At 44.6% G+C, this 27,207-nt stretch overlaps 3 protein-coding genes across 5 annotated transcripts; 2 read left to right on the top strand and 1 right to left on the bottom strand.

Moving 5' to 3' along the window:
- Positions 1–1,614: 1,614 nt before the first annotated feature.
- On the bottom strand, positions 1,615–7,665 carry lrrc3ca (leucine rich repeat containing 3Ca). 2 transcript variants are annotated; one of them, XM_067245123.1, is made up of 3 exons: positions 7,638–7,665; positions 6,256–6,321; positions 1,615–3,103 (listed from the first exon to the last, which is right to left on the bottom strand). In XM_067245123.1, the coding sequence occupies exon 3, from the start codon at positions 3,004–3,006 to the stop codon at positions 2,212–2,214; it is 795 nt and encodes a 264-aa protein (XP_067101224.1). In that variant the 5' UTR covers positions 3,007–3,103; positions 6,256–6,321; positions 7,638–7,665; the 3' UTR covers positions 1,615–2,211. The 2 variants fall into 2 exon arrangements, with proteins under 2 accessions (XP_067101224.1, XP_067101223.1); XM_067245122.1 differs by lacking the exon at positions 7,638–7,665 and having other exon boundaries at positions 6,256–6,476.
- A 2,705-nt stretch (positions 7,666–10,370) lies between these two features.
- top2a (DNA topoisomerase II alpha) lies at positions 10,371–22,198 on the top strand. 2 transcript variants are annotated; one of them, XM_067244394.1, is made up of 35 exons: positions 10,371–10,482; positions 11,064–11,222; positions 11,477–11,567; positions 11,712–11,775; positions 11,882–12,027; positions 12,137–12,234; positions 12,337–12,549; positions 12,683–12,856; positions 12,974–13,075; positions 13,180–13,317; positions 13,469–13,607; positions 13,882–14,039; positions 14,190–14,315; positions 14,474–14,584; positions 14,769–14,874; positions 15,033–15,142; positions 15,366–15,458; positions 15,590–15,704; positions 15,887–16,008; positions 16,188–16,336; positions 16,479–16,710; positions 16,795–16,929; positions 17,060–17,260; positions 17,583–17,778; positions 17,904–17,995; positions 18,134–18,274; positions 18,471–18,554; positions 18,879–19,064; positions 19,318–19,429; positions 19,676–19,837; positions 20,142–20,313; positions 20,726–20,775; positions 20,869–21,003; positions 21,403–21,620; positions 21,784–22,198. In XM_067244394.1, the coding sequence occupies exons 1-35, from the start codon at positions 10,465–10,467 to the stop codon at positions 21,928–21,930; spliced, it is 4,695 nt and encodes a 1,564-aa protein (XP_067100495.1). In that variant the 5' UTR covers positions 10,371–10,464; the 3' UTR covers positions 21,931–22,198. The 2 variants fall into 2 exon arrangements, with proteins under 2 accessions (XP_067100495.1, XP_067100496.1); XM_067244395.1 differs by having other exon boundaries at positions 19,679–19,837.
- A 1,505-nt stretch (positions 22,199–23,703) lies between these two features.
- LOC136950797 (gap junction delta-3 protein-like) lies at positions 23,704–24,882 on the top strand. The gene has a single exon (XM_067245268.1). It carries the CDS (start codon positions 23,818–23,820, stop codon positions 24,628–24,630), a length of 813 nt encoding a protein of 270 aa, XP_067101369.1. The 5' UTR covers positions 23,704–23,817; the 3' UTR covers positions 24,631–24,882.
- The last annotated feature ends 2,325 nt before the right edge of the window (positions 24,883–27,207 follow it).

A 27,207-nucleotide genomic window follows, 5' to 3' on the forward strand; every position in this document is an offset into this window, starting at 1 on the left:
TTATTGCGTTGTGCTCTGCTCAACAGGCTTTCCATGTTTTTGATGTAGGGATACCCATGTTGACAATCCTCGTACCTGCTAGGAAACCTCTAACAGCAGTTTCATTATTCATGATGACGTGGACTAATCTTACCAGGTTGAGCGCAAAGGTCAAAGAGGCAGTTTATTTATGATGTCCTTTTCTTTAATTTATAAGAAAATACTGGTTTTGTGTCCATCACCAAGTAAGCTATTGTGTAGAACAATCACGCTAGTGGCCATAAAATTAGGGTAGTGGATGCACCAGTGCACTTATAAAAGCCTGATCAATGTTGATTTACAGTATACTACCCACTATACTACTCTGCTCTCACTCCTCATTTCTTCTTCTCTGGTCACTCAAAGCAAGATTACTCTTTCAGGAAATGGAGATGCATTACTGAGTCAGCCTGGTGTATTAGGCGGTTTATATCTAGAACAGCAAATGGACTGTCAGGTCATGGCCCCTGCAATCCTGTTTGGGAAACCCCATGGGAATGACGGCACCAGACGGCGTGGCTTCCAGCGTGACCCCCGAGGCTCTTAAAGACGACAGCCAAGAAGACAACCAATCAGATCGTCTTAACTGCTACTGCCAACAGTAAGTACTGTGCACCAGGAATGAAACAGTAACATCTTGATGATCTGAGTCTTTGTTAGTATAGGCTACAGTGCGCTGTATTAGTAACATGGAGAAACATTATTCAGATCGGACACTTATTTGAGGTTATGAATTAGGGGACTAAACCAGTAACACCGCGGTACATCTACAAATAGGAATTAGGGCTTTACAGTTGCAGACGGGGGAGGGAGGGGGGGGGGTTGGGGGTGTCTGGTTTCTGACAAGGACACAAGCAACCCTACCGTGTGAAGTTTGCTCATGGTACCTATCAGGTGGAGTGACGTGGCTGCGTCACTGTCACTGTGTCCTTCACCTCCCTGGGTGATAATGAAACGTCAGCTGGGGGGGGGGGGGTTCCCTCTTTGCCAAGTGTGTGTTCCACCATGTCACGGACGGTCAGAAACGCAATGGAACTCCCAACTGACCTATTTGTGGTTACAGCTTACAGCAACCGTGGTGTGCAGGACCTAAGGAACGGACAAACATGCAATATTTCTCCCTTTTGGCGTTGTGTATGTAGGGTCATTGGGTTTCAGGATATGACAAGGGTGTTTTTCCTCAAACAGGCAAAAAGAATTTAAGGGTTGAAAATTGAGCCAAATACTTGGGGGGAGGGGGGGGGGGGCGGCTTCTCTGTCTAAACCCCTTACAGAAAACAGAATAGAAGTACAGTTTGTACTGTAGGTAAAATAAATTATTTGAATTGCGGTGCACTTCGCTGCCAGAGCTGTGCTTGATGTACTAATCTGATTTGAGAACACTTTATGGGCGTTGCATTGATTATATGCGCAATAATCTTGTTCAGTGACCTGCATGCCAAATACAGGATGGCTGGCTTCAAAGGAAGATTTGATTTAAACATGCACGGACCGTTTTTGCTGAGTTTGGATTTCCCAAGGTTGTAAAGCGTTCCATAAAACATTGTATTTAAAGCAACAATCATTCCAAAAACGAAACCCATATAAGACGTTTTAATCAAAAAGAACAACATTTCACTGTTTATAATATAGTAATGAATATCTTTACTGTATGGATGCAGCATGGACAACAGTTCTTTAAGGAAGAAGGACTTGTGTGTGTGTGTGACCGACAGAGTTGCGAAGAGAGCATAATGCGTGTCGCTCTATCCTGTTGTTTTCTCTTATTGCTGTTTGGATGTGGCCAAAGAATCCCTACGTAGGCATCCTGAGTGGAGTCTCTGTGGGGGAAGTGCATCAAGGTGCATGCCCCACTGAATAAATCCCATTTAAAGGCCATTTTTGGAACTCTCCAAAACAGTCCTCTGCTTTTACTCACCATGGCATAGTCTTTAATGGCCCACTCCTGAATTATTAATCTGGGTTAGATTGGTTTTGCCTGGACTTCCAGCACAGGCACAAGTTCTGCCACCTTGGCTTGAACATAACAGAAGGACCAAACTATTTAGGGCTGCCTTAGGGAAGAAGGTGCAGCTGAAGGTCCTATGCATCCATTACCACCTGTCTTGGCTACTGGCTGTGTCGCACCCCAGTCACAGAATCCAATCAAATACAGTAGCGATATGTGCCACCCCCCATGCATTCCCTCAGCACCTACACCACAGTGCTGATGGTGGAAGACTCCTCTGACTTTCCCTGCTTTCCAGGCAGAGACTTGAGGTACTCCAGGTGGCGTCTGGCGTCCTCCGTGTTGTGCCTGACATAGTACACCAGGTAGGAGATAACCATGGTGAACCAGCCAAACATGGTGACCAGCATGGCCACGTCTGTGGTCTTCTTCATCACCACACAGAGGTCCAGGTCTTTGGCCAGCAGGAAGGGCACGCCCTCGGCACCCATGTCTGGAGGTTCCGAGGTCTGGCACACGATGCCCGTCAGCGACATGGGCTCCAGGTCTATGTGGGGCATGGCCATCTGCAGGCTGCAGTCACAGTGCCAGGGGTTGTTGGTCAGGTTGGCGCGTGCTCGCAGGCCCTCAAAGGCCTCGGGGTCGAAGGTCACCAACTTGTTCGAGGACAGGTCCAGGAAGTGCAGGGAGTGGCCCAGCCCTCGGAAGGCCCCCGCCTCCAGCTGGGCCAGCTCGTTGTGGGACAGGTCCAGCTCAGTGAGGAGGGGCAGGTCGCTGAAAGCGTTACTGGGAACACTGGTGATGAGGTTATAGTCCAGGTAGACTCGTCGCGTGTCGTTGGGCAGGTCCTGGGGCACCTCGGTGAGGCGCAGGTTGCTGCAGCGCACGGTCTTTCCCCCGGTCTCGCTCTCGGTGCAGTAGCAGCTCTGGGAGCAGCTGGTGGCGGCGTGGTGGAAGCAGCAGGTCATCAGCACCAGGCTGTGCAGCAGCAGACACATGACCACCGAGTGGCGCAGTAGCCAGCCTGCCAGCAGGGGCATGATGGGATATGAGCATGCTCCAAGAACGACCACCTGGGCGTAGGGGGGGCGGGGGGGGGGGCGTAGCCAACGTCAACCTCCCCAATAGCTGTCAAGCCTAGAGAGAAAGCAGGAAGTAAGATTGGCAGTGGGAGACAGCCAGCTTATTGGAGAGGTACAAATTACTCTGTCAAAAGGGGGCGATTTCACTGTTGAAAACATGTGTGATTGGCAGGAGATGGTCTGGATAAACAACAGTGTGTCATTTGATACATGATAGAGGGTAACTAGTCTAATTGCAGTGAGGAGGCACAGGGGACCTTACACTTTTGCTTCACCGTGGCTGAACAACAAAAACATGTGTTTGCAGAGCTTTAGCAAAGTCTAAGGATCAAAACGTCCTTTCATACAGGCAAGGAAACTCGGAAAGAGAGCTTTGGTGTCACCGTGACTCCTTTATAATTGACATCCCTGCAGTGCTGTCCTATTTCAGTGCAGAGCAAATGGTATTAACATAATCCATGTCTTCCACAGTGAGACAGGGATTATATTACACATACATTGGTATACTATCTGAGTTTCTCAACAATTTTGTCAAATAACAAAGTAAGAAAGTTTCAATCTTCAAGGTGACTTCTTCTGATCAAAATTGCCATTTATTAAATTGTTCACACTATTGAGCTACACCATGAACACCATTGATCATGCCCTCTGTGGTCAGTAATCCCTAAACTGCTGTTGTACAGTAATTTGCTCAGTGCAAGTAACACTGTGTGTTCTGTAATTGACACTTTTTATTTTACATGTTAGCCTCTAAAAATAGCTGGTCTTCCCACCCTAACACAGTTCATTAATACCTGATCAACTCTGCCTGCCTCTCCCATTACTAATCCTCTCAGGAAAAACTCCTTGCGTCAATGTGCCAGTCATGTTGTCCATCCAATCCTATTGTTGGACAAGATACTCATGCTATAAACGGCCCCAAATCAGCCGTGTTATGTGCTGTCAGTCCACTCCTGGAGTAAGAAAAAAAAACAATAGAACAGCAGATGACTTCTGCGCATCTTTAAAATGGCTGAAGACCCAGGCAAGATCCACTTACCCAGATTAAATTTGAAATCGATCTCTAAGTACTGTATCACATGACGGGGTGGTGGAGGGCTCTGGGGTGGGGTGGTATGTGTCTGCTTTCATACATATGTGTGTGTGTGGGTGTGTGTGTGTGGTGAGTCGTCCAAGGAATGCAGCTAATAAGACTCATTGTGCTCCGCCAGTTGAAGACTTGCCAGGGATATAGCCTCCATAATGAGCCATTGACAGAGATGGGAGCTCTGATCTGAGTCTGAACACAGGTTGAGACGGCCCTATCAGAGAGGCCTTGGCTCAGGCTTCTCTCAAGACACACCAAGATGTTTATCCTCCATTCCTTATAAAACAAAACAAACCCTCCCCCATGAATATTTTTAGGCTGTATTTTTTGTTTATCGAGAGAGATGGGAGTCCTTGCTATGGAGGTAGGACAAAGTATAAGAGTGGGGTGGCATGGTGTGCTTGCCAGACAAGGCCTTTATTGAAAGGGATAAAAAAAAATGGGCTCCCTAACATGAATGGTCAACAATGAGATCTTGTTTAAAAGCTGTACTTTTCTCATCACATGACACACTGGTCTGACATTTTAGAGAGCGATGAAGGAGGAGGAGGATGTGTGGAGAAGTAAGGGGAAATTGGACACGAGGACAGAGTTGTGAGAGAACGAGGGAGAGAGAGATATCAAGAGGATCTGGGAGGGGAGGGGGTGAATAGGGGGTAACATTACAATGACAAAGCAGACACACCGTGGAACGACGATCATGAGAGAGATTAATGAGCTATCGAGGAGAGAAGGAAATATTCTAATGTCATGGGGAGAGGAGGACAGATGTAAATGAAAGCAGAAAGGGTGAGAGAGAAGGGAGGGGGAGATGTAAGGGAGGTGGTTTGTGAAGAGAGAGATATGAGGGAGGATTAAATTGAGGTGGGACAGAGGGAGGACAGGGTGGAGCGCCGATATTTTAAATCAATAGATCAATAAATCAGATATAGACCCATTATTTCTGTGGATATTAAGCTATCACCTACCTCGATGACAGAATAAATTCCCCAGGTTTTAATCTACACCTGACACACAGAGCACAGGCCTGCAGAGGTCTGTTTGGCACTTCATAAATTTACTGCAGTCAATACTGTAGATCATAGATCTTAGGCAGCAAATGCACAAGAGCAATAATTTAGACATGTCCTAAATGTGCTTTATGGCTCTCCCCAACCAGCCCGTAGGCGCCAAGATAATGGAAATGTGTTAGCTAGCCTTTAAAAAAATCTCTGACAAAAAGGAAAAATACGTAAGATTTTAGGTGTATCTGTATACTGTATACTGGTGAATGGTTAGTCTTGGCTTACTGCTGGTTGCCTTTGCATCTGTGACTGTGGCCCCCTGGCCAACCAAGTATGGCTTCTTCAGTTGCTAGTGTTTGCAATCATAAAGATGTGAATAAGAGTGATTTGGAGAAAAGACAAACTGAGGGAAAGTATATCATTCATTGTAAATGCAAAAGTAACCAAATAACCATGCATGTATCCCTCTTGTGGAATTGTCTACCCTAATTAACAGGAGAAGTGCCTTTCTTAGAAGAACCTGATCATTTTTTATGCCTGATTTCCATAAAAATACCTCATCCATTTGGTTTTGTAGAATGCTTACCTTCCAACAGAATTATTATCAGATTAAATTAATGTATTTCAATAGACCAGTTCATAGCTGTTACAAATACAATTCACATTAATTTGTAAATTGTTCATTGTGGCTTATTGTTCAACTTGGATCTAATAATAACACGTTTGGATTATTTTTGTTTCAGATTATGTGGACACTGTGCGTCAAATACTTTCTATTATAGATAAAATAATTAGACCGGCACTTGTAAACGTATGTATGTATGTAGGCTAGGTATTGCACCTACTTTCCCTTCAATTTTCATTTAATTCGTCCATGACACCAAGATAAAGAAAATAAACTCCACGCAGACAACGCAGACTGATCCTTGATAAGTTTGTCTTGCTTAGGATATCTTGTTTTAGTCTGTGTTATTCATTACTGAGTAGAATAGACTGATATCTTCATAAATGTTTCGTTTTTTTACAGTATTTCTGTCAGGTAAAAGTACGCAATAATGGCTACTTCACTCTGAAAAGCATGCATTAGGATCAGCAACATGTAGAAAGCTCACTTACATCTTTACCGTTCTTCCTCTCCTTTTCATGACGGGTTCAACAGGATCCCCTTTTAGTTAAGTGCACCTTAGAAATGTCCACAACAGATTAAGACTCAGTCAAAAATACAATTCGGTAAATACTTTGGGTTGATTCCATTTGGTCCTACAACAGCTCGCTCAATTTGCGCGCGGAGCCACAATGACAGCGTCGCTCCACTGTGAATGCACATTCAGTTGAGTGCTCGCTCAGTGCAGCCTTTTTAGTTTCCACGCAACCAGAAAACTAGGCAACATGCTGGAGCTATCAGAAATTGGCAGAGACACGACGAGAGGCCAGGCCCATTGAATCTTAATCTCAATGTTTTATGAAAAAATTTGTGATGAAAGCTAAGGTACAGATAATGTGTTTTATGCTTATGTACAAAGGATTGAAATAATGTTGTTTCTTCCAATTTGATACGATCTGAGATTTTGTGAGGTTACATTAGTAACCCAATTATAACTTAATTTGATTAATGCTATGCTAAACTTGCAGAAGTAAATAGATAGCTGTGTCGTTATCTTATTCATTCTGAGTTTGGGCCTTATACTATTCAACTGGGGAGATTAAACAAATACACACTGTCGATACACACACATAACATGCAGGACATAAAGCATGCTCACAGGGACCTACATCCATACAAACACACACCTGAACACACACTTAAACAAACAATGCAGTTCTCTAAAAGAATGTGTGTTTGACTAATCAAGTTTGATCAGCATGTTGTTATATCAGTACAGTGCTTTGGATCTTTGGCTGTCTTCCGGCCCTCTTCCTGCCTGCTGCCAACCGATAAAGAAGCCCAATCAAACCTACTGTGATAACAGATATGGGCACAGGGAGTGCCTGCCAAGGAAGCAGTCAAAAGGTATTAATGGAATTGAAATCAATAAAGAACTCCACCTTGACGTTCGCCTCAGTCCCCCCAAACCTGCAAATCAATGCCAGGCAGTGTATATCTGAATGTACCGTGTGTTTCTGCTCTGGGATTAAATATGTCACTTGGATGCTATATGCCACATAATTACAGCCCAGTGATGGGTGGATTTATGTAGCTTTCAGTGTCAATTAGTTGCAGCGATACGAAATGGAGCATGTAAAGATGAAACGGCAGAAAATGTGATTAGCGTCTTGTGGACTGAGGGAGAGAGAGTGCTCTAGCGTCAGGCATAGGCTCCTGTAGCATCAGATTACGCCTTAAACTCAGCAGATGTGGGCGGATGGATGGAAGGAAGGATACAGTGTACATTATCAGGATACTCAACATAGAGACTGTACTCAAAGTGCATCAAAGATCCTCTCTCTCCCTCCTCCCAGTCTACAAAGGCTTGGATGTATAACGCTGACATACTCACATGGACGTACCTGCCAGCTAGTGTTAGGTCTAAACTGGGGAGACAAAGTGCCAAATATGACGACAGGGATGTTGCTCCAAAGTTGCATCAACGACATTGGAGTGTGGGTCGGCATCTGCCATAGCTGCAATGGCACAGAAACCAAAACAGTGCTGTTAATGAGAACCGGTCCTATCCACATTTCTCTCTCTCTCTCTCTCTCTCTCTCTCTCTCTCTCTCTCTCTCTCTCTCTCTCTCTCTCTCTCTCTTTGTCTCTCACTCTCTCTCTCTTACTTTCTTAGCTGCTCACTGCCTACCCTTGCTAGTCCCTGTGCAAGATCAAAGCCAGTCTTCTCTTTGTGAATATGACATTATGCCCCATTTATTTATTTATATGCCTGATTCACATTTTTAATCAAAAGTGACAAAAGAAGGTATAAAAGAAATTCCCTAACACCACCCCAGGAAGACAAAATCTGTTGGGAATGCTGCGAATAATGTTAGCAGAAACTGTATTTATAGTTGCCATGTCTTTATATTGATGGAAAAAATCCCTATTGACTAAAACAGATCATGGCACAGAGATGTTAATACCTGGCTGTTCATTACATTTCTGTAATGAACAAGCAAGACAGTTCAAAGCTGAGACTTCAAATGAACAAGCAAGACAGTTCAAAGCTGAGACTTCAAATTCATAGTGACTTGATCCTTTTTAGTTAGCAGTGCTGTATGTTTTTATACAGCCCGATAGTAAAATGTGGCCTCACTGATGTCTCAAAAGCGTGCTGTACCTCAAATGTTAAGCTATCAAGGTTAGTTGTTGCCTTGCATCACAGGAAAGATATACCTGACCCTATTTACTACTGCCCTTTTAGAAAGATTAATATTTCTCAATTTCATTGTGCCTTTCCGTACAGTCACAAAGGAAAACAGGGATAGGTTTGGACTCTAACGACTTTGACAAAGGTCATGTCAAAACAGTAGTTGTACACAACAGTTTAGTGATCCCTTCCAAAAACTGTACAGTGTAAACATTTTGATGAGTCAAATGTTTGTGGTTTATTTATGTGACTTTAATTTAAATTGCAAATGTATTTTGGTAAACTAGGCCACATGTTTAGAAACATATCACAGTTCATGGAAGTTCATTCATGAACATTGAGATGTTGGGATTTCACACACAAACATGTTGGATTTCTCTTGTTCCTTGACTTCTGACAAGAGACCTGTAAATGAATGGCGCTCAGACGAATGGTGTTACACAACCTGAACAACCTTTTTTTGACACATTTGTCAACTGCTCTTGGAAATTCTCTTTATGCTTGTGAACTTCTATCCTCATCCCACCACTATCCTTAGCTGACATGGAACATCAAACCAGTCCAGAGAGCCCTGCTAGACAGCTATCCGCAGTTCTGCAACAAATCCAGTTTCCGTCTCCCCTGCTGCCACAACAGTCAGACTGCATCAAGGCCTCGCTAACACACAGCATTAATAAATGAACAGGAAGGCTGGCAGTGAGTGAGTGTCCATCTCACTACATCACTAATGTCCTTCAACAACATCAAATAGGTTACTATTTTCAGATTCTTATTTCTGTGTGTGTGTCTGCAACGAAATGTGTGTGTGTAACTGGGAGTGTGTGTGTAAAAATGAGTGAAGGAGAGATGTAAAAAGAGTGTGTGTGTGTGTGATTGTGTGTGTATAAGAGAGTGAGCTGGAGTTGTTGTGTCATCCCAAGTTTTACAAGATGGATAGTCAGGTTGACCCTTTCCTCTTGATTACTTGAATAAAAACAGCCACCATCTTCTCAGTTGAGGACACTAAAAGTGTCAAAGCAAAAGCCTCCTGCCTCTTGGCATCAACTTGTGAGCATAGAAGTTGTGCAATCAGTTCATAACAGCTTTAGCACTGTCATCCCAATTATGTCTGTGCTGGTGCCAAATCCCACAATGCAATAGTACTATCATGGTCTGTTCATCTTGTACCATCAATATTAGACATCACCCAGAACTTGGCCAGTAGCAGCTGATACCAGATATGCAGGGCTGCCAACTTTTCCAAAAACCTTGGAGTGAGATTTGGTATTTTGGGAGGCCAACCACAAAATTCCTGCAAAGCAAGTCTTCATAATGCTTAGCAGGAAAAACACTGGGCCAGGGGTATAATACCATGACCACCCATACTGGGTGGAGATAAGCCCATTTGCTATTGAGAGGCCTTCAACCGTGAAGCTCATTAAGTCAACAACCCGTAGATACATTCTCTACGCTCGAGGACAGTGGAAGAGCTCCATCTTCTGGTCAAATTAATATTTTATCTACTCATGTTTTTAAGAAGATTTACTCCTCAAAGCATCGTAAATTGGAAGAAGATCGTCTTGGACTTTTACACACTTCCTATTTAGCAAAAACTGAATGTATCCAAATAAAATAAAATACATGGTTTATATTGGGAATTAGCATGCCTAATTTCAAATAGTATGCTTGTATGTGATGACAAAGATTACAAATAAAATCATATATTTATAATTTTTTGTCTTGTGTTTTTAGGCGGGGTGTTATTAAACTAGCGGGCCAAAAATACGAAGTTGGTGGGCTGTATCGTTCCTTCCTGCCTCACGGATTTGCTCTAACGATGGCGGTATATCTGTAATATCATTGGTCAAGATTAGTGACGATGACGTTCTCTTCTGTGTAATTGGTTGCTCTAGTTGGCGGGATGAAAGGAAAAATATTCGAAACACCAACAACGGAGCGTGTAGTACTGTTGCTTGAGTCTAACCTTAATCGGGTAGCAAGATAGTGAGTCTTATATTTCATAGATACAGGATAAAACAGCTTCAGCATGTCCGAACCACTGAAGGTAAGTTCGTAGACTACAGTTAGCTAGGTCAGAGCTGGCCAGCCTGCTCTAGTCTGAACATTAAAAGACTACTAGAGCTACTACTAAAAAGCTTAGCAACCGCGTTAGCCTAGCTATATTCATCAAACTTGCAACTACTGACTGTAACTAGTGATTTTCACTCGTTTAAGTACAATTTCATTCTCATACGTTGGCACAAACGACATCAAAGTTCACGTAAATGTTGTGATTTGTTAGTTAGTTAGTTAGTTAGTTAGTGCTATCTAAAAGGTATATAGCTAAGTTAAGTAGCTATCTATACACATGGCCTTTCCTATACTTTTACAGCGTTGTGTGTATTTGCAAATAAATGTTTTTTCTTCTTCTCAGTTATACATTGCAACCAGTCATGCACAGCTCCTCGCAAGTTGATTGCAAGATAATTCTGTTGCCTTTATATCAATGAACTGTATTTGCAAAGTAGCTACCTACTGTTATGGTGCTACCGGAGTACTGCTAATACTAGTCCTTTGGGGGCAAATGTAGTATAACTAACGCTTGTACTAGTGAACGACTGAACTGAGACCACATCTCTTTCCCAGAGTGTTTCCCAGATCCAGTCAGAGAACATAATAGCGGAGAAGAAGAAAAAGGATTCCAACCGTCTCTCAGTGGAGAGGATCTACCAGAAGAAAACCCAGTTGGAGCACATCCTCCTTCGTCCAGATACCTATATAGGCTCAGTGGAGCCTGTCACGCAGGTCATTTGAAAAGCAGACTGTAGCGTACACATCACAAGGTTTCCCTGCATCATAAAACATAACTAGTTTGCATCGAGGCTCGAAATTGGAGACTTGTTGCCACATGGGTATTTTACACACTGCACTCAGTGCATCATAAGGAGAGATACGGATGAAATTAGAAAGTATTACCATTCAAGCTGTTATTTCTCTCAGTCCATTCAGAAATGCTACCATAAAATGTTATTAATGTCTCGTTTGCATCTTCTCATCAGCAATTGTGGGTGTTCGATGAAGATGTTGGACTGAACTGTCGTGCAGTGACTTATGTGCCAGGTCTCTACAAGATCTTTGACGAGATCCTTGGTGAGCACCACAAAACAATAACCATGTCACAAAAGCCTTCAGAAATGTATCCTTTATTGGACTGAAAACATCTGGAATGAGAACTGTTATGTGTACTACTACAACTATAGTCAGTGACCATTTCCTGTTTTCTTTCTACCACAGTAAATGCTGCAGATAACAAGCAGAGGGATAAATCAATGACTTGCATCAAGGTCACTCTAGACCCGTAAGTATCACTTCATGATGCTGCATCTCTCCAACCTAATGTAGGGAGCAAAAACCGTTCTCCAGCAAATGTTGCATTTTTTTATTGTGCCTGTGTTGTTTTTAAGTGAGAACAACATCATCAGCGTGTGGAACAATGGAAAGGGCATCCCTGTGGTGCTGCACAAGGTCGAGAAAGTCTTTGTTCCTGCCCTCATCTTTGGACAGCTACTCACTTCCAGTAACTATGACGATGACCAAAAGAAGGTCACTGGTAAGGCTTAGTGAAGATTTTACTCTTCATGACAAATTACACTGCAAAATTCACCTTTTTTTTTTTCTTTCTAAGATCCATGTATTTAATTGATACAATTCAACTTCAGGTGGGCGTAATGGTTATGGTGCTAAGTTGTGCAACATCTTCAGCACCAAGTTCACTGTGGAGACTGCCTGCAAGGAATCCAAGAAGTACTTTAAGCAGGTGAGGTGACAACCTTAACCAAGATGACCTTGTAAATATGTTGTCTTCCGTGTCTAGAAGATGCCTGTTTTGTTTATCCTGACACCTGCCGTTATTTCCCAGACATGGTATGACAACATGGGCCGGACTGGGGATTCTAAGATCCATCCCTTTGACGGGGAGGAGTACACCTGCATAACCTTCCAGCCGGACCTGTCCAAGTTCAAGATGCATGTCCTGGACAAGGACACGGTGGCCCTCCTGACCCGCCGTGCCTATGACATCGCTGGCTCCTCCAAGGGGGTCCGTGTGTTCCTCAATGGCAAGAGGCTTCCTGTAAGTGCTGCTTACATCCTCCTGACACTCCTAGAAGCTCTTGTGCAGTGAGTGAGAGAGATTTTGTAGAGACTCGAAAAAACAAAGAAAAAGTGATCCCCAACTGCCATCTCTCCATGCTGTCCTCGTCCAGGTGACCACTTTCCGTAACTACGTGGACATGTACCTAAAGGACAAGGTAGATGAGCAAGGCAGCCCCCTGACTGTGATCCATGAGGCGGTCAACGATCGCTGGGAGGTCTGTCTTACCATGAGCGAGAAGGGCTTCCAGCAAGTCAGCTTTGTCAACAGCATCGCCACTACCAAGGTAACTTGGCTCACCGTTAAAGGCTGAAACTTGTGATTGGTTTGGGTTGTTTTTCTCTGTACATTTCCGAGCATTCCTGAGACATGTTCAGTGTGTAATTGTCTATTTTGTCCCCAGGGAGGAAGGCACACTGAGTATGTGTCAGAGCAGATCGTGTCCAAGCTGATAGAGGTGGTTAAAAAGAAGAACAAGGTTGGGGTGATCGTGAAGCCTTTCCAGGTACAGAATATGACGCACTGTTTCAACTCGCGGTCTCTGCAGTACGACGCGCCATGTCTTCTGACACTTAATGATTTATAATGTGAATCGTTTTAATCCACCAGGTGAAGAACCACATGTGGCTGTTTATTAACTGTCTGATTGAGAACCCAAGCTTCGACTCCCAGACCAAGGAGAACATGACTCTACAGCAGAAAAGCTTCGGCTCCACATGCCCACTCAGCGACAAGTTTTTCAAGCAGGTCAGAAAACAACCATTCTACCTCTCTGTAGCACTGCTTTGCTTTCACAAAACACGTTTGGTTATCTTCTCTTTGTACTCTGTTGTCTCCTAAAGAAGCTGTACTTGTAAGTGGGACACATCTCATGTGTGGTCCTCTTCCCTTCATCCAGGCTGCCTCTAGTGGGATCGTGGAGAGCATCATGAACTGGGTGAAGTTCAAAGCTCAGACCCAGCTCAACCAGAAGTGCTCCGCTGTCAAACACACTAAGATTAAGGGAGTTCCCAAGCTGGATGACGCCAATAGCGCAGGTACATCTTCCGCTCTTCATCCTCATCAGTCTTAGCTCTGGCCATGTGCATTGCCACGAAATATAATCCCATTTCAAGAACATTTGCCTGTCTAGTTGTTAGGTTTTCTTTTTTATACTGAAGAGATCATCCCGGTTCTGTCTCATTTAGAGAACGTCCACAGCTTTCCTGAAGTGGATTTCATTTAGAAAAAACAATTGAACAGATTTCCTGTATTTGTTCCATTGTGGAAATATGCAGTTTAAAGCAGCAGTGTCTCCTGTTCTCCCACCAGGTGGTAAGAACTCCTCCTCCTGCACCTTGATTCTGACTGAGGGAGACTCGGCCAAGACCCTGGCCGTGTCCGGGCTTGGTGTGGTGGGAAGAGACCACTACGGGGTCTTCCCTCTCAGGGGAAAACTTCTCAACGTCCGGGAGGCCACGCACAAACAGGTCAGACCCTCTTCAACAGCATGCATACCACCACACTAAATACACTATGGGCCATTTCGGAATCTACACCAATGCCCAGTTTGCGATGGTCAAAGGCATGGAGATTTGTCCCTTCTGTAGCAGAGAGAGTAAATGCATGTCTGTCCTCAGATCATGGAGAATGCAGAGATCAACAGCATCATCAAGATCCTCGGGCTTCAGTACAAGAAGAACTACAGCGACCCTGATTCGCTGAAGACCCTGCGCTATGGCCGGCTCATGATCATGACAGATCAGGTCTGCACCACCTCAGAGCTGTACACTTCTAACCTGGGGACTTACGTGGACATACTTAGGAAATCTAGGATTTGGCTGTTGTGTTCCTGGTTCCTGGTAAGGAGCTTTGTACTGTCATTAACTGCCTTTAATTGTTGTCGTCATTTGAATGTGGCCAGGACCAGGATGGGTCTCACATCAAGGGACTTCTGATCAACTTCATCCATCACAACTGGCCCTCTTTGCTGCGCCACAACTTCCTCGAGGAGTTCATCACCCCCATCATCAAGGTAGGTGGTACAGTCTTACACTGGGGGCTGGGATTCGACCAGTCTACTCTCATTTGTCTCATTTGTTTTACACACCCACATATAACATGAATCTATAGGCAAGTTATGGTAACAGGCACTACTAGAGTTTTTAATTGGCAATTTGTAAACACAACCCCCCCCACCCCCCCCTTCCTTTCCCCAGGCCACTCACAAGAAGGAGGAGCTGTCCTTCTACAGCATCCCTGAGTTTGAGGAGTGGAAGGATGCCCAGTCTAACATCAAATCTTGGAAAGTCAAATACTACAAAGGTTTGTCTCGAACCCCTGTGTGGTAGTGAAGCTGAACATGTAAGCAGCTGTTTCATACCTGGTCTACTTATCTGAGCATGAATACGTTACTGTACAGTGAACCTGGGCCTTCATACTCACCCTGTGTGCCTGTACGTTTCACGTGTGTGTGCGCGCAGGTTTGGGTACCAGCACTTCGAAAGAGGCCAAGGAGTACTTCTCTGACATGCAGAGACACCGCATCCCTTTCAAGTACGCCGGGCCTCAAGACGATGAGGCTATTACCCTGGTAACAGTCTTTAATATACAGGGGGAAAGACACCTTACATTTACTCAAATGTTTTGAAAACTCGTGCTACTTTGTGGGTTTTGTATTGTTTGTCCACTATCTGATTTATTGACAGACACATTTTCCTGACAAGAATTCTTGGGTGTATTTTCCACGATCATGAAAGCTGGTTTGCATTAGTACATCCTCCATCTTGTTTTAAAATCTTCCTTTCCTTCCCCAGGCCTTTAGCAAGAAGAAGATTGAAGAGCGTAAAGAGTGGCTCACCAACTTCATGGTCAACCGACGCCAGCGCAAAGAACACAATCTACCTGAGGTACGACCCACCCATGACCTCCACTATTGTCACCTCACCCGAAAGTCCCTCAGTCACCCCAAATCACAATCAAATGTCATTATTTAGGACTGTGTACATTTTTTTGTCTTTTTGCTGTCCCTCGTCATCAGGAATACCTGTATGGCAAGGCCACCAAGTCTCTGTCCTACAACGACTTTGTCATGAAGGAGCTGGTGCTCTTCTCAAACTCTGACAACGAGAGGTCCATCCCCTGTCTGGTTGACGGTGAGTGGGACACACAAAGCCACTGATCCCTCAAAAACAGGCTTTTGTTTCCCCCCCATGTCCTCTCGGGCGATGTTTGCACTTTCACAAGCTAGTACCGTTTATTTATTATCTTTTTTTCTTTGAAGGCAAATTGATCTGTATGTGCTATGAATGAATATGGAAATGTGTGTATGTGTCAGGTCTGAAGCCAGGCCAGAGGAAGGTGATGTTCTGCTGCCTGAAGAGGAACGACAAGCGGGAGGTAAAGGTCGCCCAGCTGGCTGGCTCTGTGGCCGAAATGTCAGCCTACCATCACGGAGAGGTGAGACTACCAGCCTGGATACCTTAGTGGTGACAGCCACACCCTTTCAATGAGACTAGGTCATAGATTAACATACTGTAGCAACATCCCAGTCACACACGCAAAAACAAACAAACATTTGATTCTTTCCCTCCATGTATCTCATGTCTTATGATCTCTCTCTCTTTCCCTGCTGTTAGATGTCCTTGATGATGACCATCATTGGTCTGGCCCAGAACTTTGTGGGCAGCAACAACCTGAACCTGCTGCAGCCCCTGGGCCAGTTTGGGACCCGTCTGCACGGGGGCAAGGACTCTGCCAGCCCTCGATACATCTTCACCATGCTCAGGTCAGTCACTGTGAGCACACACACACACATACAAGAAACATCCAGAGAAAATCTAGATATAGACTGTATAGCTATATTGAGTGACTATTATACACATACTGTTAATAGTTGACTTAACTACATGTCCTATTTTCTCTCACAGCTCTTTGACGCGTCTCCTCTTCCCCCCCGTCGACGACAACCTGCTCAAGTACAACTACGACGACAACCTCCGCGTGGAGCCCGAGTGGTACATGCCCATCATCCCCACCGTGCTGGTGAACGGCGTGGACGGGATCGGCACGGGCTGGGCCACTCGCATCCTCAACTACAACGTCCGGGAGATCGTCAGCAACATCCACCGCCTGATCGACGGGGAGGAGCCCCTGCCCATGGTCAGTCAGGTTGCCCGGTGACCCCGTGATCAGTGCTAGGGATTGGTTGTCGCTAAGAGGCGTGTTTTTGATTTCTGTTCCCAGATTCCCAGCTTCAAGGGCTTCAAAGGCACCATTGAACATCTGGCGACAAACCAGTATATGATTAGTGGAGAGGTGGCCATCATAGACTCCACCACCATCGAGATCTCTGAGCTGCCTGTGAAGACTTGGACACAGGTTAGTAGATCATCCATGTCTTTATAATATCTACTTCGCCTGTGTTGGCAACAAGGCTCCTTGTCACGGGTAGAAACATGTATTTTGTGCGTTTGTCGTTATCTGTGCCTTTCCCTGGCGGTGCTGGTAGACCTACAAGGAGAACGTTCTGGAGGCCATGTTGAACGGCACCGAGAAGGTGGCCCCCCTGATCACAGACTACAAGGAGTACCACACGGACACCACGGTGCGCTTCGTGGTCAAGATGACCGAGGAGAGGCTGAGGGAGGCGGAGGCAGCGGGCCTGCACAAGGTCTTCAAGCTGCAGAACCCCTTCACCTGTAACTCCATGGTAACCAGCCTACTCTCCACCTGCTGTTCTGCATCGTTCTCCACATGGTTTAGAGAAACCTGTCTCCATATAACATTATAACCATCATTTTATTTCTTAGATTGTTTAGTTCTTAGATTTAGTTAGACTATTGTACTTTTACTTAATTTAAGATCTGTATATGTTTATTGTTTTCACCTTCCTGCCACAGTAAATTCCCTGTTTTTGTAAACCTACATGGCGAATAAACCAAATTCTGATTCTGAAGACGACAGCTAGTAGTAAGCTAACACTGATTGGAACATTTCAAATGCCCCATTCCACCCACCCCCACCCCTGACAGGTGTTATTTGACCATGTGGGCAGTCTGAAGAAGTACGAGTCCGTGCAGGAGGTCCTAAAGGACTTCTTTGAGCTGAGGATGAAGTACTACGTTCTCCGGAAGGACTGGCTGCTCGGCATGCTGGGAGCCGAGGCCGCCAGGCTCACCAACCAGGCCCGCTTCATCCTGGAGAAGATCGAGGGCAAGCTGGTCATTGGTGAGTGCCCTCCCTGGCACCAAGGGACAGATAGGGTTCAGTGGAAGCTGCAAGGGAATGTCTCAGGCTGTTCAATCCCATTTCTACTTGACTTAAATAAACCTTACCCTTTCCTCTCGCTCCAGAGAACAAACCAAAGAAGGAGCTGATCCGCATGCTGCAGCAGATGGGTTATGACTCAGACCCCGTCAAGGCCTGGAAGCAGGCCCAGGAGAAGGTGAGGAACGCTCGGCTGGTTTTCATTCGATTCCAGGCCTTGTTGACTGCTTGTAGACTTGGTACGGCAGTAGCATTTGACAGAAAGTATTTCGGGCTCAAGTAACCGTTGCCCCTCTTTTTCCCTGGCCTGTTAAAGCCTGAGGAGGAGAATTTGGAAGAGGAGGAGGAGGAGAAGGAGGACAACACCGGGCCAGATTACAACTACCTCCTGAACATGCCCATGTGGTACCTCACTAAGGAGAAAAAGGAGGAGCTGTGCAAGCAGAGAGACAGCAAGGTGTGGCCCTCCATCTCTCCATCTGGTCGGCCTTCCTAGCTAACTGTCTTATAATATCTATCTAATATCTCCTTAACTTCCTAATATATCCACAATCTGTTCGCTATCTGTGCTGGCTTGGTTCAATCTGCTGTTATTTGTATTTGAGAGAGCTCATTTGGCTTCTTATGTCCTGTTTGTGTTTGGTTTTCTGTAGATAACTGAGCTAAACACCCTTAAGAAGAAGAACCCAGCTGACCTGTGGAAGGAGGATCTCATGCTCTTTACTGAGGAGCTGGAGGTGACACATTACATTACATTACATTACATTTAGTCATTTAGCAGACGCTCTTATTCAGAGCGACTTACAGTAAGTACAGGGACATTCCCCCGAGGCAAGTAGGGTGAAGTGCCTTGCCCAAGGACACAACGTCAGTTGGCTTGACCGGGAATCGAACTGGCAACCTTCGGATTACTAGCCCGATTCCCTCACCGCTCAGCCACCTGACTCACCTGACACAGCCCCCCCTCCACGACAGAGCCCCCCCTCCACCACACAGCCCCCTCCATGACACTACTCTAGTCATCGCTGATTTCATTTGTGTTTTGTCATGTTTATCTTCAGCGCGTGGAGGAGAGCGAGAAGGACACTGGCCCTGTGCTCCAAACTAAGGGCAAGACGGGCCGGGGTAAGGGCGTGAAGGTGAAGCAGGAGACTCTGCCCACACCACAGGGACGCCGGGTCATCCCACGCATCACCAGCGCCATGAAGGCCGACGCCAACAAGAAGGCCAAAGGGAAGAAGATCAAGGTCAGTCAGGCAGCCATTTTTAATGTCAGACAAACAGGGCTTTATCGTGATGCATAGTATTGGATGTTATGGTTCAAATGAATACAATATATGTAAATAAAACTAACGATATACAGTACCAGTCAAAAGTGACTTGGATCAGATTCTTTCAAAATACCCATGGGAATCAGTGGAAGAGTAGTTTACTTAACCTGGGTTATTCGTTTGGTTTTGAATGGGAAGACTTGAACGATCTTGCATGTCCTGTGTCTAGGAGGAGGTGGTGAGGCAGATGGAGTTCATGGACGAGGGAGAGGAGAATGTGGAGGAGGCCAGCCTGGCAGCACGGCTCACCAAGAAGCCCAGGGCTCCTGCCAAGGAGAAAGGTTAGGTCACGTCTGGATTCTTCTGTCCTACAGAGATGGCTATAACCACAGTCTCCTGACATTTGATAAAAATGTTATACATGATATTCATAATGACAATGCATGCTTCAAAACTGTCATAAAATATAGCTATATACAAAATGAGTATAGCCAAAAACAAACATCCAATTTGCCTGTAGTCATGAAGTGGATGTTGTCTTGAAGCAACTGCACTCTGTGTTAATGTTAATATGGTCCTCTGCCCAGCAGCCGCTAAGTCGGGTAAACAGACGACTCTGCAGTTCAAACCCATGGAGGGCAAGGTGAAGAAGAACCCCTGGTCTGATGACTCGGCCTCAGAGATGGAGGAGGAGGCAGGAGAGGGGCCAGTCGTGGCTCCCAGGGAGAAGGTCGAGCGCAAAACCAAAAGTGAGTCTCACCATCTCGGACCAGATCAGTTGATTGAAACGCTATCTGCTTTGGCATTTTGGTACTATATCCTGCTTCACTAGAAAACCTCTGTTACACGGGACTTGTAAAATGGCAGATGAAGCCAGCTAATCCTTTCCTGACCAATTTCCTTCCCTCTCATTATTCTTAGTCTCGGATCACAAATAGCCTGATTACTGACCTTGTTGACTTTTCCTATTTCCTTGACCAGCTATTTTTATGCATTTCATTTTTAACTGTACTCATAGTGCAGACATAACAATTTACCTCTCCACTCCCCAAGGTGCGGTGAAGTACAGCCTGTCCAGCAGTGAGGATGAGTTTGACAGCGCCCCCAAGAAGAAGGCGGCTTCCATCAGTGATGATGACGATGACAGTTTTGTCCCAGAGCCCAGTGCAGCCCTTGACAGTGACGTGGACTCCCCAGCCCCTCCCCTCAAAGCACCTAGACCAACGTGAGTCTCTCCACCACACCTGGTTCAAAGCAGACCTGAGCTTACCTGGCGCATGGGAATGAGTAGTGCCACCCGGGAAAAAAGTGGTTCAGCATTAACCCTTCGTGTTCTCTTCGGGTCATTCTGACCCATCAGTCATTGTGACCCACCGTCGTATTGCGACAGATTTACCGCATACAAAGACAAAGTGAAGCATTTTCTTTTAACAGCTAGGCTGTCTCAGACCCCCCACATTGCAAAGGTTAAAAGAAAATTATTTTTATTTGTTTTTGTATTGGGTAAACACAACGATGGTTCGTTATGAACCTTTGGGTCATGTGACCCGAAGGCAGCACGAGGGTTAAATATCCCTTTTTATGTACACATTTACTAGTAGTGCAAAAATGCATTAACTTTATGATCTCTTTTACAGGAAGAAAGTGGTGAAGCCAACAGTCAAGGAAGCTGAAAGTAACTCCAACTGTAAGTTACTGGTCAAATGAAGCCACATGACGTGGTTCGCTTGATATTATCTTAGGAGACTAGTCTAGCTCATGATACTGCTCTGTGTTGTAGCTCAGTCAGATGAGGCCCTGGTGGTGTCCAAGCCTCCATCCAAGCCCAAGGCAGCTCCCAAGGCTAAAGAGGCTGCCCCAAAGAAGCCTGCAGCTGCTGCCAAGAAGACTGCTGCACCCAGGAAGAAGACCACAGGTACAACAACATCCTGCTCCAGTAACACAGTTACTTAGTTTGATGTGATCTGGCGCATACCGTTTATGTTCTAGATGTTGTTTATCCAACTACAAAGGCATATTGTGTCTGTCTGTCTGTGGCTCGACATATCTTGAGAACCGGGCGCTGGATGACGTTGAAAGTCGTTCGGTGTGTTGCTTAGGACCCAAGCACATGCAGGGCCACGTGTACATTTGTTTGGATGAGCGTTTCGCAAGAAATATACAAATGCGTTCCCCATGTTGAGCAGCACTAAGCGATGGAGCCACCAACAAGACACTGCTCTAGTGTGTACTCATCGCGTTTGGTGTTCATGGAGAAGTGAAGCCAATGACTCCTCCTCATCTTGGCGTCTTGCTTGTCCCGTCTTCCTTTCAGGCGCGAAGCAACCGTCCATCCTGGATGCTCTTTCAAAGGCCAAGCCTGCGTCTAAAACTGCCACCAAGAAGGTCCCCTCTCTGGACACTAGTGACTCTGAGGAAGAGGCCAAGCCCCAGGCGGCTGCCCGGAAACGCAAACAGGACAGCGACAATTCTGACAGCAGCTCAGGTGACCTCATGTCTCGCCTCAAGGCCAAGAAGACCACCACGAGCAAGGTCAGTCAGGGAGACCATACAAATGTTTTTTAGTTTTAGACATTGATTCATATTCATATTTTAACTCTTCATCTTCTAAAAAGATCTAATCTCAGACAAACAAACAATATTTGTTTACTTGACTGCTACTAATATTGAATAATACTCTGTTTTCCTTCTTCAGAAAGCCAAGACGTGGGAGGATGAGGATAGCTTCCACGTTTCAGACATCGAAATTGCAAGTGTTGCACCCAGAAGTAAGCCAGCTCGTGCTAGGAAGCCAGCCACCTACAAGCTGGAGTCTGATTCTGACGAAGAGTTTGGATTTTAGAGAGCTACTCTAATCTCAAACTGTGTCTTATGTGGTCAGTGTCTCCACAAGGAAGTTCTGTTTTAGTTTTTTTCCTCAGTTTTAAATATAGTATTTTACATCTTGAAAACGATTTACAAATAGATTCTCTACCATGTCATCCAGTTTCAGTGGAGATTTCTGACTAGTTTTATAAGGTTTACTAACTTCTCTTGCTTCTCATTTGTGTTGTCTTGTAAATATTTTATTGGATGTTGTGTTTAAAAAATAAAGTATGTTTGTCTATCTCAAGTTCTGGCAAAGATGTATTAACATTTATTAACAAAGGTGTATTAACATTTAACTAATATATATATATAGCTAATTACATTATAGTTAATTAGTTACATGTAGCCTACTCGTCAAAGCACATAGGGGTTTGATCTCTAATGAGCTGTGTTTCTGGGAGCAGTTCACATTTATATATACAACTGTTGAATATAAGCTTAATGTGGGGAAGAGGAACTTTAGCTTCAAGAAAACTGACCTTAAATGTGATTGACACATGCTGAACATCGTGTTTTTTTTGTGGAACAAAATGCATACCCTTTTGTTGTATATTGTGATTAATTGCTAAACTTGCCAACTCTAGGTAATGATCTAGTCTAAGTTACAGTGAGATATCGTCATCAAACTGAGCTAGTGCCATACTGCTGATAAGTATCAGTTGTGAAAGGATACACGTAATGATATGTCGCAACCACACCCTCTGTGAAGACATTATATTCAATTTCGTCTGACTAAGACTAACATGGAATATTTTTAATTATTTTCTGCAAGCAAAACTAATTATCTGACCCTGCCAACCTACATACAATGCACCTATGATTCTTTTAGTTACTTGTGTGTTGATGTTCACATGGGTGTTCCAATGTGAGCTTTTCCTGATTGTCTGATTGACTTACAGACAGAACCTTCCTGTCATTAGGGAAGCTCTTTCAAGTACCTCATCAAGAACATGCCAGCTAGAATAAACAGGACTTCTGTCTGGGACTTTGATAGCCCCGATTAGGACATGGTAGGAAATTCCTTGCTGTTGCCACCCTAGACCCACCAAGACCAGTCTCTAAACACTGCCAGAGAGAGTGCACAGGCACGCATGGACACTCGGACGAGCTGATGACCCATTTCTTGTGCCTGAAGAAGTCTTGGTGTTGGAGGGGAAAAAAACGAATGGATTTACTGTCAGCAGTGTCTTCCTCAAAAGTGTTGGAATCAGAAGTTTGGAATGTAAAAAGATTCTTGGCTGATATACGACTAGATAAACCAGCTCCACTGCTTCTGCAGGCATCGACATGCCTTGTTGCCTGAGAGGTAGCTCTGGTTAGGTCATTACTTTAGTAGGTTATGTGCCATGTTGTATATCGATGTGTGTGTTGTAACCATGCCTTGTTGATCGGTAATGGTCAAAGCTTTGTGGTTTTCTGTCACTGAAGAACATAGATGGAAAAGAGGCAGTTGTTATTTAATGGCCTAGGGGTACTTAATGGACAAGGTATGAATAGTTAGATCTCTAGCATTTTATTTGATCGTGTTCTGTCTTGAATGTCATGTTTATAATCGGGCAGGAAGAAACTAATTGGTTAAATGTTGTGTTTAGAAATGTGTAAATAGAATTTTTGGAACAATACTCCCTGTGTGAGTTTTGTGTAATATGCTATCTTAGAATTTGTCCTGCCTTAGTTTAAGAGTAAGTACAATCATCTAGGGAAATACAGGTTAGCTTTGAACTGGCATGTGGTGTCCAACTGTTTCTTGGGGATAAAACGATTCAGAAAGTTGAAATGGACTAAGAGAAAGAACTTCTTGCAAAACAGACAGACGGCCTTGAGTTTCCTGACCCCAGAGGTGATCCAAGATACTCACGCCATGGGTGAGTGGGGCTTTCTCGGGGGCCTCTTTGACGCCCTCCAGGCTCACTCTCCCATGCTGGGGCGCTTCTGGCTCCTGCTCATGCTGGTGTTTCGTATGCTCATCCTGGGCACCGTCGCCAGCGACCTATTCGAGGACGAACAGGCTGAGTTTGCCTGTAACACCCTTCAGCCGGGCTGCAAGCAAGTCTGTTACGACATGGCCTTCCCCATCTCCCAGTACCGCTTCTGGGTCTTCCACATAGTTCTCATCTCCACACCTTCGCTCCTCTTCCTCATGTACGCCATGCACCACCACAATAAGAGGACCAGCATCCCTCACCCCACCGGGCAGAACAGCAGCACCCAGGAGGAGGATCTCCACCTGAGGAGGCTCTACATCATCAACGTGGCCTTCCGCATGGTGGCAGAGCTGGGGATGCTGTTGGGCCAGTGGTACCTCTACGGCTTCACGGTGGAGGCCCAGTTCCCCTGCAGCCGTTTCCCCTGCCCCTACACCGTGGACTGCTTCACTTCACGTCCCGCCGAGAAGACCATCTTCCTCTGCTTCTACTTTGTCATCGGAGTCGTTTCGGCCGTTTCCAGCCTTGCCGAGCTGATCTACGCCTCGGTAAAGTGGTTCTGTCCCACCACGCAGTTACAGACGCGGGACTGCCACTGTCAGAACGGCCCAAACCTGAAACAGGAAGGGGTGGAGATGGAGGAGAAACCGAGAATGAGGACGATGTCCGAGGGAGGGCGTAGCAGCAGCTCCAGGAAGATCGGACACAAGAGCCCACGATACCAGAACAGTAAGGTGCTCTCAGTGTGAAAGGTCATAGTGCTCCCATCAACCCTGATATTGATAGAGAGTAGTGCTACGCAGTACTGCTGCAGCATTCTGGGACTGTTTTTTACACTGAGAAAACAGGGGGAACACATTTCCCTGGAGGCCTGAGGAAAGTGGTTCCCCCCCTGTATATTACAGTCTGGACATTTATAAAGCAATACAGTGATGCTGGTGATGTATGTTACTGTGATCATTATGTAACTAGTTGGATAACAGAAATAAAACACACATTTTTTTTGCCTCAATTTCTTTGCCTCAAATCTTTTAGCCAAATTTCTTTGTGGCTCAAATCTTTTTGCTTCCATAGTATTTTGACTTGCCAGTTAATGCACCCCCTGCTAACTCTGACTAGGAAAGTCCCACATGCATGAAACGTACTCTGGTTACTCATACTAGTCCCCTCAATGTACAGTAAGAATCATGTGATGCTGAGATATACAGAACAGAAATTACACGGGGGGTGCAGTTCTGGGCAGGGCTGTATTGTGTCTTGCCAGGAAATACATCAGCGTCAGTAACCTCAAACCTTTTCGGCTGAAATTTTTTTCGATCTGAATTTCACCATTCGAATTTCAGCAGCCTGAATATTATTCTATTTCAATTTCTTTTATTATTTTTTTTACATTGAAATAAATTCATATTTCAGTTTTAAAGAGGTGAATTCCAAACCAACAAATTTGGTGGGGTTTGAATTTCAAAATATTAAGTATTCAATGCCTTTTAAAATTCAAAACATAATGTCACTGATCTGCTTCCATATATGACACTTTTATGCATACTTCTCACTATGACCATTCTTTCCACAAGGGGGCATCCCTCCACCATTTATTCAATACAAAGGCTCAAAAATGTAAAACCCAGGTTCTCTCACTGGTTGATATATTAGATGCATTAATGCATATATGAAGCATACATGCAGGCCTCCTTGTATTTAAATACCCACTGCCCGTGATACTTAATGGTTACAGCTTGTCTCATCTTTTATCAGGATTTGCCTTGTTGAGCAATAGCATTATCATAGCCAAGTCTTCTAGCTTCTCATAACCCTGGCAACATTACTGTTTGTTGGCCTTATAGTATGGTGTATTTACAATATTACAACACTTACAACATAGCACTTTACAACATAAAAATTACTGTTTTGTAGATTAAGTATTCTAGTAACGTAGAATTTTTTATTTGTTCATAGTTGTTATCTTCAGCTTTTGGTTGTATAATAATCAAGCTGTTTCATGTAATATCAAAAACTACATTGCTTAGATTTATCCAGTGGACTGGTTAAATTGCATTGAATAAGTTGCACTGGTCTGCATTCTAGTGTCATGTAAAATGATACTGGGTTTTTTCTCACATCGTTCAAGTAAACACATGCAGTCCTTCAAAGTTTCTCTGTCTCGTAAGTATTTCTGCTTCCAACACCCCTCCTTCCTTCTCTTCCCCTCCACACCTCTCCCCTCCCCTCTTCTTCCTGTTCCCTGGACGCAGCATATATGCAGATTGCAAGGCGGCGGCTGGTCTTTGATGTGCATGGAACAGAATTATAGATGTCTTTTATATAACCACTCCCTCGCTGGAGAGAGAGTAGAGGAAAGATGCGGATTATCCGTCCAAACTTTTTCTCTGTTCATCTCTCTCTCCTTCTTTCTATAACTCTATCTCTCTCTCTCCCATCTCTCTCAGTTTGGAATCCTCAGAGACTCCTATGTTGGTGCGGTGTGTGTGTGTGTAACTGAATGTAGGTCATCTGTTCTGTGTAGTTTTTTACACAAATTGAAGGGAAGTAGAGGAGAGAGTGAACATATCTCCCTTCCTCCCTTGGTCTCTTGGCCCCTGGACAGACTCCTCAGGGCCCATTCCATTACACCTGTGTCGCTGTTCTCTCTCCAAGGCCCTAGGCATTCTGACTGACAGTTGCCACTGTTTAACATCCATCTCCCAGCTCTGCATGTGTCTCATGTTTTGTCATGTCTTGCTTCAGTGTTAGTTGGCAAGGTCATCCTTTTAAGTGCAAAGTATACACAGTGCCCTCACAACAGGATGCAAAGGAGTCAGGTGGCTGAGCGGTTAGGGAATCGGCCTAGTAATCTGAAGGTTGCTAGTTCGATTCCCGGCCGTGCCAAATGACATGTCTTTGGGCAAGGCACTTCACCCTACTTGCCTCGGGGGAATGTCCCTGTACTTACTGTAAGTCGCTCTGGATAAGAGCGTCTGCTAAATGACTAAATGTAATGTAAATGTAACAACAGGATTCAAAGGACATTTTCAGTCTTGTTTAACTTCACCTTCCACTGTTGTAAAAAGGGCCTTAATAGGACCCTGGCTTTGCTTCAAAAGTATGTCCTGTACTTTCTTTAGGCCATATTCTTCTGTATACTTTGGAAATGGAAGGATTCATTTGTTATTATTCCTCAGCTAAATCAAATCAGTTAACAGAACACAGTCCAAACACTGTTTAACAGACCTTTTCTTCTAAATGTATACATAAATAGCTTGTAAAACATGCAAAGAACATTATGGTGGATTGGACTTTGATGGCACAGAAAACCACATGTACATCAA

This window comes from Osmerus mordax, chromosome 10 (genome assembly GCF_038355195.1).
Source record: "Osmerus mordax isolate fOsmMor3 chromosome 10, fOsmMor3.pri, whole genome shotgun sequence".
Taxonomy (NCBI): domain Eukaryota; kingdom Metazoa; phylum Chordata; class Actinopteri; order Osmeriformes; family Osmeridae; genus Osmerus; species Osmerus mordax.